Raw genomic sequence first — 9,992 nt, forward strand, 5'->3', positions numbered from 1 at the left:
GGAAAGGGATGCCACTCAAACACACGCCTCCACCCCCTTCAAGGCCACAAATTGGGGTAAGCGCGGATCCCTCATCTGCAAACCCACCTGGCTGGGACTCACGGGGACGCCCCAGCGCCAGGCCACTCGGTTCCGGGTGCACAGACACACACGCTCAGCTATACGCTGGACCTGTTTTCGGTCACAGAGGGCACGCGCAAGCGCGCGTGCAATCCGATCGATTCCCAGTCTTAGGCGCACCCGGAACCAAGCGCCCACTATGCGCACGCGCGGCCCGGAGTCCCCGCCCCTCGCCCGTCAGGGGCGGGGCGCTCTGGAGGCGGGTCCTGCGGCACCGCCCGGGAAGCTGCGCGAGTCTGGGCGGCCGCCACCACATCCTCCTCCTTCCTCTCCTTCGAGTGCAAGCGAGCCAAGCCGGGCCGGGGCCAAGCCGAGGGCTCCGAGGGCGCGGGCGGAGCGGGTCACGGAGTCATGGCGCATCAGACCGGCATCCACGGTGAGGACGGATGGCGAACAGACAGGGGGCCGAGGGTCTCTGCTCGCGGCTGCAGCCCCTCCCTGGCTGTCGGGCCCCTCTTTCCTCTCCCGGCATCAGCCTGGGGAAGCTTCCTGTTTTCTTTTGCAGCCGCGAGTCGCCTGGGGTGGTCATTTCTTGGTGGAATGCGGACTTACTGTGCATAGTTGAGGGTGGGTGTACGTGCAGGCGCGCAGCTGGGGTGGAAGCGTCTGTGTTCCCATCTGGGGGTGGATGTGCCTGTGTGTGCCCATCTATTAGCACGCAGGGTGGGTGTACCCGGATGTTCACATCTGAGGGAGTGTGCACGCATGTGCACTAGTCTTGTGGGTACAGCCCTATGTATGCACATCTGGATCTGACTGCTTGTGTACGTCGAGCGCACCTGCCCTAATGGCTGATTGGACACTGTCGGCTGGAATCATCTTCAGACGATGACGGAATCACCATGATCAGTGTTTCGTGACTGTGTGCACATATCTGGGGGTGTCTGTGTGCGTGTGCACAATCTGGGTGCCTTTCAGTGTTCATTCGATTCAATGCATGCACAGTATGGCTCCTATTGGCTGTGTCTGTGTGAGGAGGGGGTCCTGACCTTTTGGCTCCTCCCCAGACCCTCACAAACTAGGCTGGCAAAACCTTGGGACAGGTGTTTTCTAAGTGGGGATGTGGAGAATTGCCAGTCTGACCTTGACCTCTGATCTCCCTGCCATTTTCCACTCTGATCTCCTGAGTCTGCCCTAGTCAGGGTTGGAAGGTCCCAGCTCCAGGCTGGAGGCAAGGAAGAAGGTTCTGACCTAGAGATTCCAGGCCAGGTCCTCCACCCCAGAGCCCAGAGCATCCTCCTCCTCCCGCAAGGGTCCGATTCCTCCTTCCACAGGACAGGGAAGAAGCAGTGGCCAGGAGCCAGGTGTCCTGACCCTATCTGGACCTCAGTGTCCCCCTGTGTCACTGGCCTGGGAGGGCTGCCTGGCCTGTGGGAAAGGCCCAGGTTGCTTGCCCAGAAGCCCGGTGGTTTGGCCCTCAGCCATTCCTCCCACCACACCAGGATCCCCTGCCCGGGGCCATCACCATCGACCAACCTGACCACCTGGATCTCTGCTTGCGGTTGTGGCCACTTGGTGGCTGGCCCTGACCGGGTTTCCCTGGCCACGCCCCATAGGACCAGAAAAAGCAGGAGCCTGGGTCTGGGCCAGGGCTCTCCAAGAAGAGCTGGAGGGGCGGCTTCATGACTCAGCCCCACGGAAGGGAACAACCCCTCACCAGACCTGCCCCTTCCTTCCCCTTTGTCTGATCATTGCTGCTGCCTCAAACTGGGAGGGGATTAGAGGTTAGGGCTCCACTGCCCTAACATGGGCACATGCTGGGCTGACTGGTCCTGTGGCCTGGGCCCTCCTTCACTCCTTCATTTCCCTTTACTGAGATCAGCCTGCCTAGGGAAATCTGGCAGCCCTCCTTCCGCCTGGGAGCAGCCCACCCCTTCCCATTTCTGGCCTGGGGAGGTGGCAGGAGAGATCACCGTGGATGCCTGGGTGCCAGTCCCTATCCACTGCCTCACAGCAGGCAGGAGAGGGCTGTAACCTGAGGCTGACTGGGAGAGGGTGGGAGGCAAGGCAGCAGGAGTGCGGGTGGGGGGCATGAATCTTTGATGATAGAGGCTCAGGTGTCCCAGGCCTGGCCTCTGGATTATTGATGGTGGCTGAGGAGACATGGAGGGCGGTGTGTCTTCCGCTACTGGGGTGTCACTTTGTCCTGGTAACACTAGAAGGGGTGTGTCAGCCTCTCCCTTGGGGAAGGTCTGAGCAGGTAATAGCCTGCCCTGCTGTCATTGCAGTAATAAAAATGAATAATTGTTATTAGGACAGGCTCTAATGCTGTGGGAGGTATTAACTCCATCTTACAGAGAAGTTTGAGGTTCAGTGAGGTCAGAGGTCATATACATCTGGTGGAACCTCAGGCCTGGAGTCCACTGAGGGGCAGATCTGTCCTGGCTCAGTGGGGCTATGTCTCCATACCATGCTGCTGTCAACCCCAAGGGCCTGCCCGGCTTAGCTGCAGTTCCACCCACCCTGTGGCTTTGGAAGGTGGGACACAGTGCCGCCCTGTGAATCATGCGCACGGTCACCCTGCATGATGGGCACCTGAGGACATGACCAGAGTTTGTTTTCCTAAAGGCCCCCCCGCACCCACCCTCGAGCTGCCAGTCGGGCCCTATAAATATTCTCTGACCTCAACCCTCCAGCTGTGTTCCCACACAATTCTCCTGACCCCTGGGCAGCCCCAAGGTCATGCTGGCCTGGCCCTGTGCAGCCCTCTGGAGACCCAAGTAGGTCCTTCCCAATTTGGACCTTTGCTCCCCCATCTGAACCACCAGTGAATCTGAGATTTCCACATTTCCCTAGCTCTGACCATGATCCTCTCCTCTGCAGCTGTGTTCCTGGTCATTGGCTGTCACTTTTTGGCTCTGTGGCTCAGGGACCACAGTCAGGGTCTGTTTTGGAGAGTCCCTGAGAGTCACTCCTCTTCCTGGCTGCCTGGGGGTGGAGGTTTATCGCCCCCTGGCAGGACTGAGCCAGGGCTGGCCTGGCTCTTCAGGGCCTCCCAGCATGAGGCAGCCTGGCTGGGGGATGGGGCTGGGCATGTGTGTGTGTGTGTGTGTGTGTGTATGCGTGTGTGCGCAGCAGTGTGTACCTCTGTGTTTCTGTGTACAGCCACTTGCCTGCACACATTTGTTAGCCATGCTCTGCATTTGCCTGTGTCTGAATTTATTAGCAACCTGGGGACTGTATCCATGTGTGTGTGTGTGTGTATGTGTGAATAAACATAGTGGTCAATGCATGTTGGGGGCTCCTGTAATTTTGTCTGTGGATATGAGGATGCTGGGTGTGTCCCAGGCTAGCCCTGTGCTGGGCCTTCTTGGGGTGCAGGGAACAGGTGGGAGTTGTTCATTCTGGCTGGCTTGGCCTATCCCATTCCCGGGTGGGCTGTCTCCTCTCCATGTGCCCTGTCAACAGAGCCATCCCAGCCAGCAGGCTGCCTGCCTGCCACCTCTGCTGGCTAAATTTGGGAGCTTGCGTTCAGCGGCCGTGTCAGGTTCCCAGTCACATGGGGGACCGTATATAATCTGGCTCCCAGCTCCGCCACCAGACCCCCAGGACAGAGCAAGCCCCGAGTGTGTCCCTGCCCACGCTGTTCCCTGTGCCTGCTCAGCGCCCACCATGTTTCTTGTTCTTGTAGCCACTGAAGAGCTGAAGGAGTTCTTTGCCAAGGCGAGGGCTGGCTCTGTGCGACTCATCAAAGTTGTCATTGAGGACGGTGAGTGCTTCCTGTGGGCAAGAGGACAGACTGGTGGCTGGACCCTACTGCTCCTCTGGGAGGTGGGGGGAATGTTGTCCTTCAGCCCCTCAGTATCCCATCTGGAAATGAGAGGTGCCTTGTAGGAGAGCCTTGGTGGTGGGCATGGTCCTTACGCCTGTTACACAGGAGCTGGGGACATAGCAAGGAGAGCCCTGCCCAGGGGTCCTGCCGAGCCTTTCCAGAGGCTCTGTAGTCATCTGCTGGCCTAGTCAGGGGGCGGGGCAGGGCAGGGTCGCAGGGGATGAGTAAGGCCAGGCACTGCCCTCGGTGTCTAGTGCTGTTTACCTCCCTGGGTGGTCGACAGGCCTGGCCTCACTTGACTGCTGACTGGGGAAGATGCCTAAGGAGAAGCCGGAGCCCTATTCAGGGGGACTGCCCTCGCTGTGGGGAGAAGGAACTTGTGTCGGTCTCTTTGAGAGCAGGACCAAGGAATTCCAGGTTTGGCTGGGCCATGACTTGAACCTGGGGCACCTGAGGCTTCCATAAGGGGTGGTGCTAGAGGTTTAGGGCTTAGAGTGTGAGTGAGCTTGAGCTGAGGCCTAAAGTGGGGAGGGAATTTGGGGAGGCAGAGGATTAGACTGAGGCTTGGGGAGCTCTGGGTAGGTAAGTCCTGGGGTACAGGGCTGTCCCTGGAGGTGAGGAGTACAGACTCTAGAACTGGGAATGGGCTCCGCCATCTGTGGGATTTTCCAGGCAAGAGTACTGCAGTGGGGCGCCATCGCCTTCTCTGGGGAGTGGGCCAGGCCCCCACAAATCCTTCCAGCCCTTCTTGATAGCCATGCAGTAGTGGGCCCTTCTGGGTGCCTCCTGAATGGGCTTGGTGCCCAGCTGACTGTTCACATGCTGAATTGGGTCAAAGCTGGGTCTGCCCAGACCGAGAATTCACCCAGGCTTTAGAGCTAGAGCTCTGCTGGATGGTGTCCAGGGTCCCCAAATTCAGATGCCCTCAGAGGCCGGGTCGGGGATATGGGGGTAGGTCAGTCCCCTGCACCCCTCCAAAGAGATGAACTCATGGACCCCAGACCTCAGCCTTCCCTGTCACCTCCCAGACAGAACATCCCTGAGACATCGAGCAGGAGGAGTCTCTCAGTGGGCCCTTATCTGCACTCGGCTGTTGGGCATCTGGGAGCCCCAGAGGATCCAGGCCTCCTGCCGACAGCCTATCTGAGTGTGGCTTGATCTTCCTGATTTTTCTAGAAGAGCCAGGAATTCCACTTGTTACATCAGACTTTCCAGTTTGAAAAATGTTGGCAACAAATTAAACAATTTTGGCAGTGCTGTTGCCCAGCCGCCGCCCGCCCCGCCCGCCCCCGCCTTCCCCAGCCTTGGTCAGCCCGTGACTGCTGGTTTTCAGCCTTGATCAGCCCGTGACTGCTGGTTTTCAGCCTTGATCAGCCTGTGACTGCTGGTTTTCAGCCTTGATCTATCTGAGTTCTGGGAGGATAGGTGAAGAGGCCAAGGCCAGAGGGAGGTGGATGGGCTGGCAGGCCCGGCCTGTAGGCGCTCTTGGATACCCAGCCCTTTGCCCCCATCAGGGGGGCTTGGTGCTCAGGTGCTGGTACCCTCAGGCCAGGTGGTAGTTGTCCACTTACCCCAGTTCTTCCTCCAGCCTGGGCCTGTGCATACATGGGCTGGTGTTTGGTGCCACACCAAGACGCCTGGTGGGGGTTGGTGGGTCAAGTGTGTGTCCATTCAGCCACTTTGCGCCAGCCAGGAAGGCGGCAGGACTGGTCAGCCCTGGGTATTAAGAGGTTGGCTGCTTTTGATTGGTTACTTTTGGGGAAGGGGACTACAGCTGGTGGAGGGCAGCAGGGTACCTGTTTCTGCAGTGTCTGGTGGGAGCCCCTGTCTCCCTCTTTCCCACAAGCCTTTTTGCCTGCAGGGGCCTGAGGCTGTGACAGTACTTCAAACAGCATTCTGTTTGAGTTCATTCTGAGAAGAGTGTGCCGGGGGGTCTGCTGGAGCCCCAGGCTGAGGGAAGAGGGGGCCGGAGGCACACTGGGGCCGTCCACTGGGTGTATTCCAGTGGGGTGAGGGGTGTGGGTATCTGTAAGAGGCTGCGTTGTTGGTGGCTGTGGGTACACGGCTGCGTGTCTTGGTGCAGTTGTCTGTATTGGGTCATCTGTTGGCATGTTCTCGAGGCCACATGTGCGTTGTGTGTGTGTGTAGAGGGAGCAGCCTCGGGCTGGCAGCTCTGCGCCCTCAATCATTCATTCACTCACACACTGATTGAGTCACAGGCTTCAGGGGAAGGCAGGGAGGGTGGTCAGTGGGTCTGAGTCACCTCCAGAGGCCAAGGCCCACAGTGAGAGGTGGCTGTGGGACATGGCTACTCCTTGGCTCACCTGGCCTCTGCCCCCAGAACAGCTCGTGCTGGGCGCCTTTCGGGAGCTGGTGGGCTGCTGGGACCAGGACTATGACGGGGCCGTTCTGCCGCTGCTGGATGCCCAACAGCCTTGCTACCTGCTCTACCGCCTGGACTCGCAGAATGCCCAGGGCTTCGAGTGGCTCTTCCTCGCCTGGTCACCTGATAATTCCCCTGTGAGTCGTCGGAACTCCTGCCCAGCTGAGGGATCGGAGGAGGAGGGGAAGCTGGGTCTGATCAAGATAACGTGGCGCTGCCCTGGGGAGTCTAAAGCGGGAGATATTAGATCCTGCTCTAGGGAGTATGAATGAGGGAGGGACAAGGTCCTGCACTTGGAGCCTGGCATCTCAGAGCTTCCCCGCCCTGTCAGCCTGGCTCTGAGAGGCAAAGGTTGCGCTGGGTGAGGGTTCCCTCTGCTGTCCAGACCACCCTACTGCAGCCTCGCCTTCGTGCTGCGCCCTCTGCTGGGTGAGTGGGCACAATGAGGGGACTTGGTCCCCACCCAGAGGCTCATGCCTGCTCCTGGACAGGCAGCCCTGCCTGGAGAGAAGTCTCATGGCTTGGCCCCTGCCCTTCAGGTGCGGCTGAAGATGCTATATGCAGCCACACGGGCCACAGTGAAGAAGGAGTTTGGAGGCGGCCACATCAAGGATGAGCTGTTCGGGACTGTGAAGGTAGCCGCACCCTACACCCTACCACCCCAGACCAGGACCCCACCAGACTAGGGTCACGGGCCCACAGAAGGTGGGGTGCTATGCAGGGTTACAGAACAAGTGGGTGCCAGGGGATGAGTAGGGAGGGCTGGGAGAGTCCTAGGTCTGCAAGCTGGGGTGCTCAGTGGGCTTCTGCCAGCCCATCCTAAGGTGCTCACTTACGCTGCATCCACTGGCCAGGATGACCTCTCCTTTGCCGGGTACCAGAAGCACCTGTCGTCCTGTGCAGCGCCTGCCCCACTGACCTCGGCTGAAAGAGAACTCCAGCAGATCCGTATTAATGAGGTGGGCACGCTGGGCAGAAGTCCCAGCCCAAGGCCTCCAGGTCAAGTCAGGCCCCACTGGCTGAGCCTGCACTCCCCATGTGGCTACCCCCTGGTGTGAGCAGGTGAGGGCCTCACTCACTGTTCACCTGTCCGCAGGTGAAGACAGAGATCAGCGTGGAGAGCAAACACCAGACCTTGCAGGGCCTGGCCTTCCCCCTGCAGCCGCAGGCCCAACGGGCACTTCAGCAGCTCAGACAGAAGACGATCAACTACATCCAGCTGGTAGGTGCTGGTTCCCTGCCCCAGGCGCACACTTGGGGTACACTGTACCCCACCTGCTCCTGCCCCCACGCATGAGCTCGCTTCAGCTTACCCTTGTACCCATGGGAACAGGCTGCCCCCATGCCTGCCTGCCTCCTGCAGTTGCCGTGTGTAGTGACTATAGTCTGTTCCCGCAGGGGCGCCTGCCACACTGCCCCTCATTCCACCCTCCATGCTGCGTGCACACGTCACCCTTGGCTCCCCCCTCAGCCCTGAACCCCTTCCTGTCCCAGACTCCCTCTGTAGCCCCCCTGATCACCCGCCTTTCCCCAGCCAGTGCCTCAGTGGTCCAGCCTTCCCCCTTTCAGAGTGGCTCTTCCATCATGAGGATGGGCTGGCCCAGGGATGCTGCCTCCCTGAGGTCAAGGCCTTTGCCCCTGACCTGTCCATCGTCCTTGGTGGGACTTCCTTCTCTAGCAGAGTGTTCAAAGGGGCAGAGTTCGACCTGGGCTCAGGAGTGGCCTCTTCAGAGTCGGGGAGGGGAGCCCTGGGAGAGGAGCTGACAGCGGCTTCCCACCTTGGGGAATTCTTGTCAGGGAGGGTGGGCCTGGGCCCTCGCCCGCACGGTGCCCTCACATCTCCTGCTGCCCCTCGGCAGAAGCTGGACCTGGAGCGGGAGACTATCGAGCTGGTGCACACAGAGCCCACGGACGTGGCCCAGCTGCCGTCCCGAGTGCCCCGAGACGCCGCCCGCTACCACTTCTTCCTCTACAAGCACATCCACGAGGGTGACCCCCTGGAGTCTGTGGGTGAGTGGCCATGGCGGGGCTCCCACTGCTCAAGTGGCTGGGCAGGAGCCATGATGGCCCACGGCTGGGCGGGCCGCCTGCAGGGACTGTGGGGGTGGCAGGAGTGCCAGGCCCGCCTCAGCTCACCTCCCCATCCCCCGCAGTGTTCATCTACTCCATGCCCGGCTACAAGTGCAGCATCAAGGAGCGCATGCTCTACTCCAGCTGCAAGAGCCGCCTCCTCGACTCCGTGGAGCAGGACTTCCAGCTGGAGATCGCCAAGAAGGTGGGTGCTGTTCCCTCGGGCCCTGTCACCACCCCTTATGTTGGATGTCAGGGTCCTGAGACAATGGCAGAGCAGGGGGCATTGCTGCCCTGTTGGATGGAGGGGGAGACTGAGACCCAAGGGGTCGTGTGTGTCGCTGATGGCCTGGACAAGCCCCAGCTGTGACACCCGTGTCTCTCCTTTCCCTGAGTTTGGAAGGCAGGTGGAAGGTGACAAGGCCTTCCACCAGCAGGCCCCCAGCTCTGTGCTCCTGGGGGTGGCATTTCATTTGGGCATCTGGGAGGACACCCTAGGGCTGGAGAGCAAGAGATCCAAGGGGTGCTCCAGGAGTGGGGGTGACTGAGGGTGGTGTGTGTCAGGGCCCTGCACCCTCGGAGTGACCAACCATGCCTTGCCCTGCACAGATCGAGATTGGTGATGGGGCGGAGCTGACGGCTGACTTCCTCTACGACGAGGTGCACCCCAAGCAGCACCTCGCCAAACGGGCCTTCGCCAAGCCCAGGGGCCCCGAGGGCAAGCGGGGCCACAAGCGCCTCATCCGTGGCCCCGGTGAGAATGGGGATGACAGCTAGGTGGTGGGACCTGAGCCCTGCTGGCGTGTGGAACTGTGGGGCTGCCCCCACCCCACCCCCACGGCCACCTCCCTCCTTGCAGCCGGGCTCTGGGGTGGGGGTTGCCTCCTATGGGTAGGAGGACTGGTAACTGAACATCCTTGCAGCTTCCGAGGGCCCCTGGGGTGCTGTGACCCTCCCCCACTGCTGTCCCTGTCTATCATCCCTGTGCCCAGGGCATCTGGGGACCCTGCTCGGCTGGTTCAACGGGCTGCGTGGGGGGACTGGCGTGAACCAAGCCCCCAGGGGAACTAAGATTAGGGCCCCAGCATGGCCCAGAACCCTTTGGCCACAAGGGGTGAGGTCATTTGGGGCTGGGGCAGGGGGTCACCGCAGGACGAGATGGTTGAATGCTGTATTTTTTAAAGAATAAAATATTTTTAAATCAACAGCTGAGTTTGGCCCTGAGGGACCACCTCTGGCCCTGGGTATGGGGAGGCCCTGGGCATAGACCTATCCCTCCCCACCACACACACACACACACACAATGCAGAAGGGGCCTGTGGGCCTGCTGGGTGGAGCCCCAGCCCGCCTGGCTGCAGATCTGTGGAAGAGCTGTGTCTGTGTGTACATGTGCAGGCTTCGCTGTCAGCTCATTGGCCCCCTCTTGAGTACCTTGGGTACCTCTCTTGTCCCAAATCGCCTAGGTTTCTGGTCCCAGGGACTCTGGGGGAATCTCCCTTGCACTTGGGATTCAGCAGCAGCCAGAACTTCATTTTCTGCCTCTGAGAAGTGTGTAGAATACCCCTGCTATCCCAGATGGGAAGAGTGCGGGGTTGGGGATGGATGGGGCCGATGATGGATTCACTGCTGGATGGGCACCATCCTTTT

The 9,992-nt window shown here is 60.2% G+C and overlaps 1 protein-coding gene across 5 annotated transcripts; it reads left to right on the top strand.

Annotated features, from left to right (window-relative positions):
• Positions 1-288: 288 nt before the first annotated feature.
• TWF2 (twinfilin actin binding protein 2) lies at positions 289-9,550 on the top strand. 5 transcript variants are annotated; one of them, XM_086367707.1, is made up of 10 exons: positions 331-496; positions 3,752-3,829; positions 4,176-4,309; positions 6,239-6,412; positions 6,815-6,910; positions 7,130-7,234; positions 7,372-7,497; positions 8,135-8,285; positions 8,429-8,550; positions 8,955-9,550. In XM_086367707.1, exons 3-10 carry the CDS (start codon positions 4,208-4,210, stop codon positions 9,120-9,122), a joined length of 1,044 nt encoding a protein of 347 aa, XP_086223833.1. In that variant the 5' UTR covers positions 331-496; positions 3,752-3,829; positions 4,176-4,207; the 3' UTR covers positions 9,123-9,550. The 5 variants fall into 5 exon arrangements, with proteins under 5 accessions (XP_086223834.1, XP_086223835.1, XP_086223837.1 ...); XM_086367709.1 differs by lacking the exon at positions 4,176-4,309 and having other exon boundaries at positions 290-496; XM_086367711.1 differs by lacking the exon at positions 4,176-4,309 and having other exon boundaries at positions 292-496; positions 6,234-6,412.
• Positions 9,551-9,992: the final 442 nt, after the last annotated feature.

The sequence above is a fragment of the Bos grunniens genome, chromosome 22 (assembly GCF_055505025.1).
Source record: "Bos grunniens cultivar Pamir isolate PY7600 chromosome 22, Bosgru_T2T1.0, whole genome shotgun sequence".
In the NCBI taxonomy this organism is placed as follows: Eukaryota; Metazoa; Chordata; class Mammalia; order Artiodactyla; family Bovidae; genus Bos; species Bos grunniens.

Excerpts from the sequence above, each read along its gene's own strand:
- TWF2 (XM_086367711.1), top strand. The coding sequence starts at position 472 with ATGGCGCATCAGACCGGCATCCACG. Across the intron at positions 497-3,751 it reads GCATCAGACCGGCATCCACG|CCACTGAAGAGCTGAAGGAG; the intron begins GTGAGGACGGAT and ends TTGTTCTTGTAG. Across the intron at positions 3,830-6,233 it reads CAAAGTTGTCATTGAGGACG|AACAGCTCGTGCTGGGCGCC; the intron begins GTGAGTGCTTCC and ends CTCTGCCCCCAG.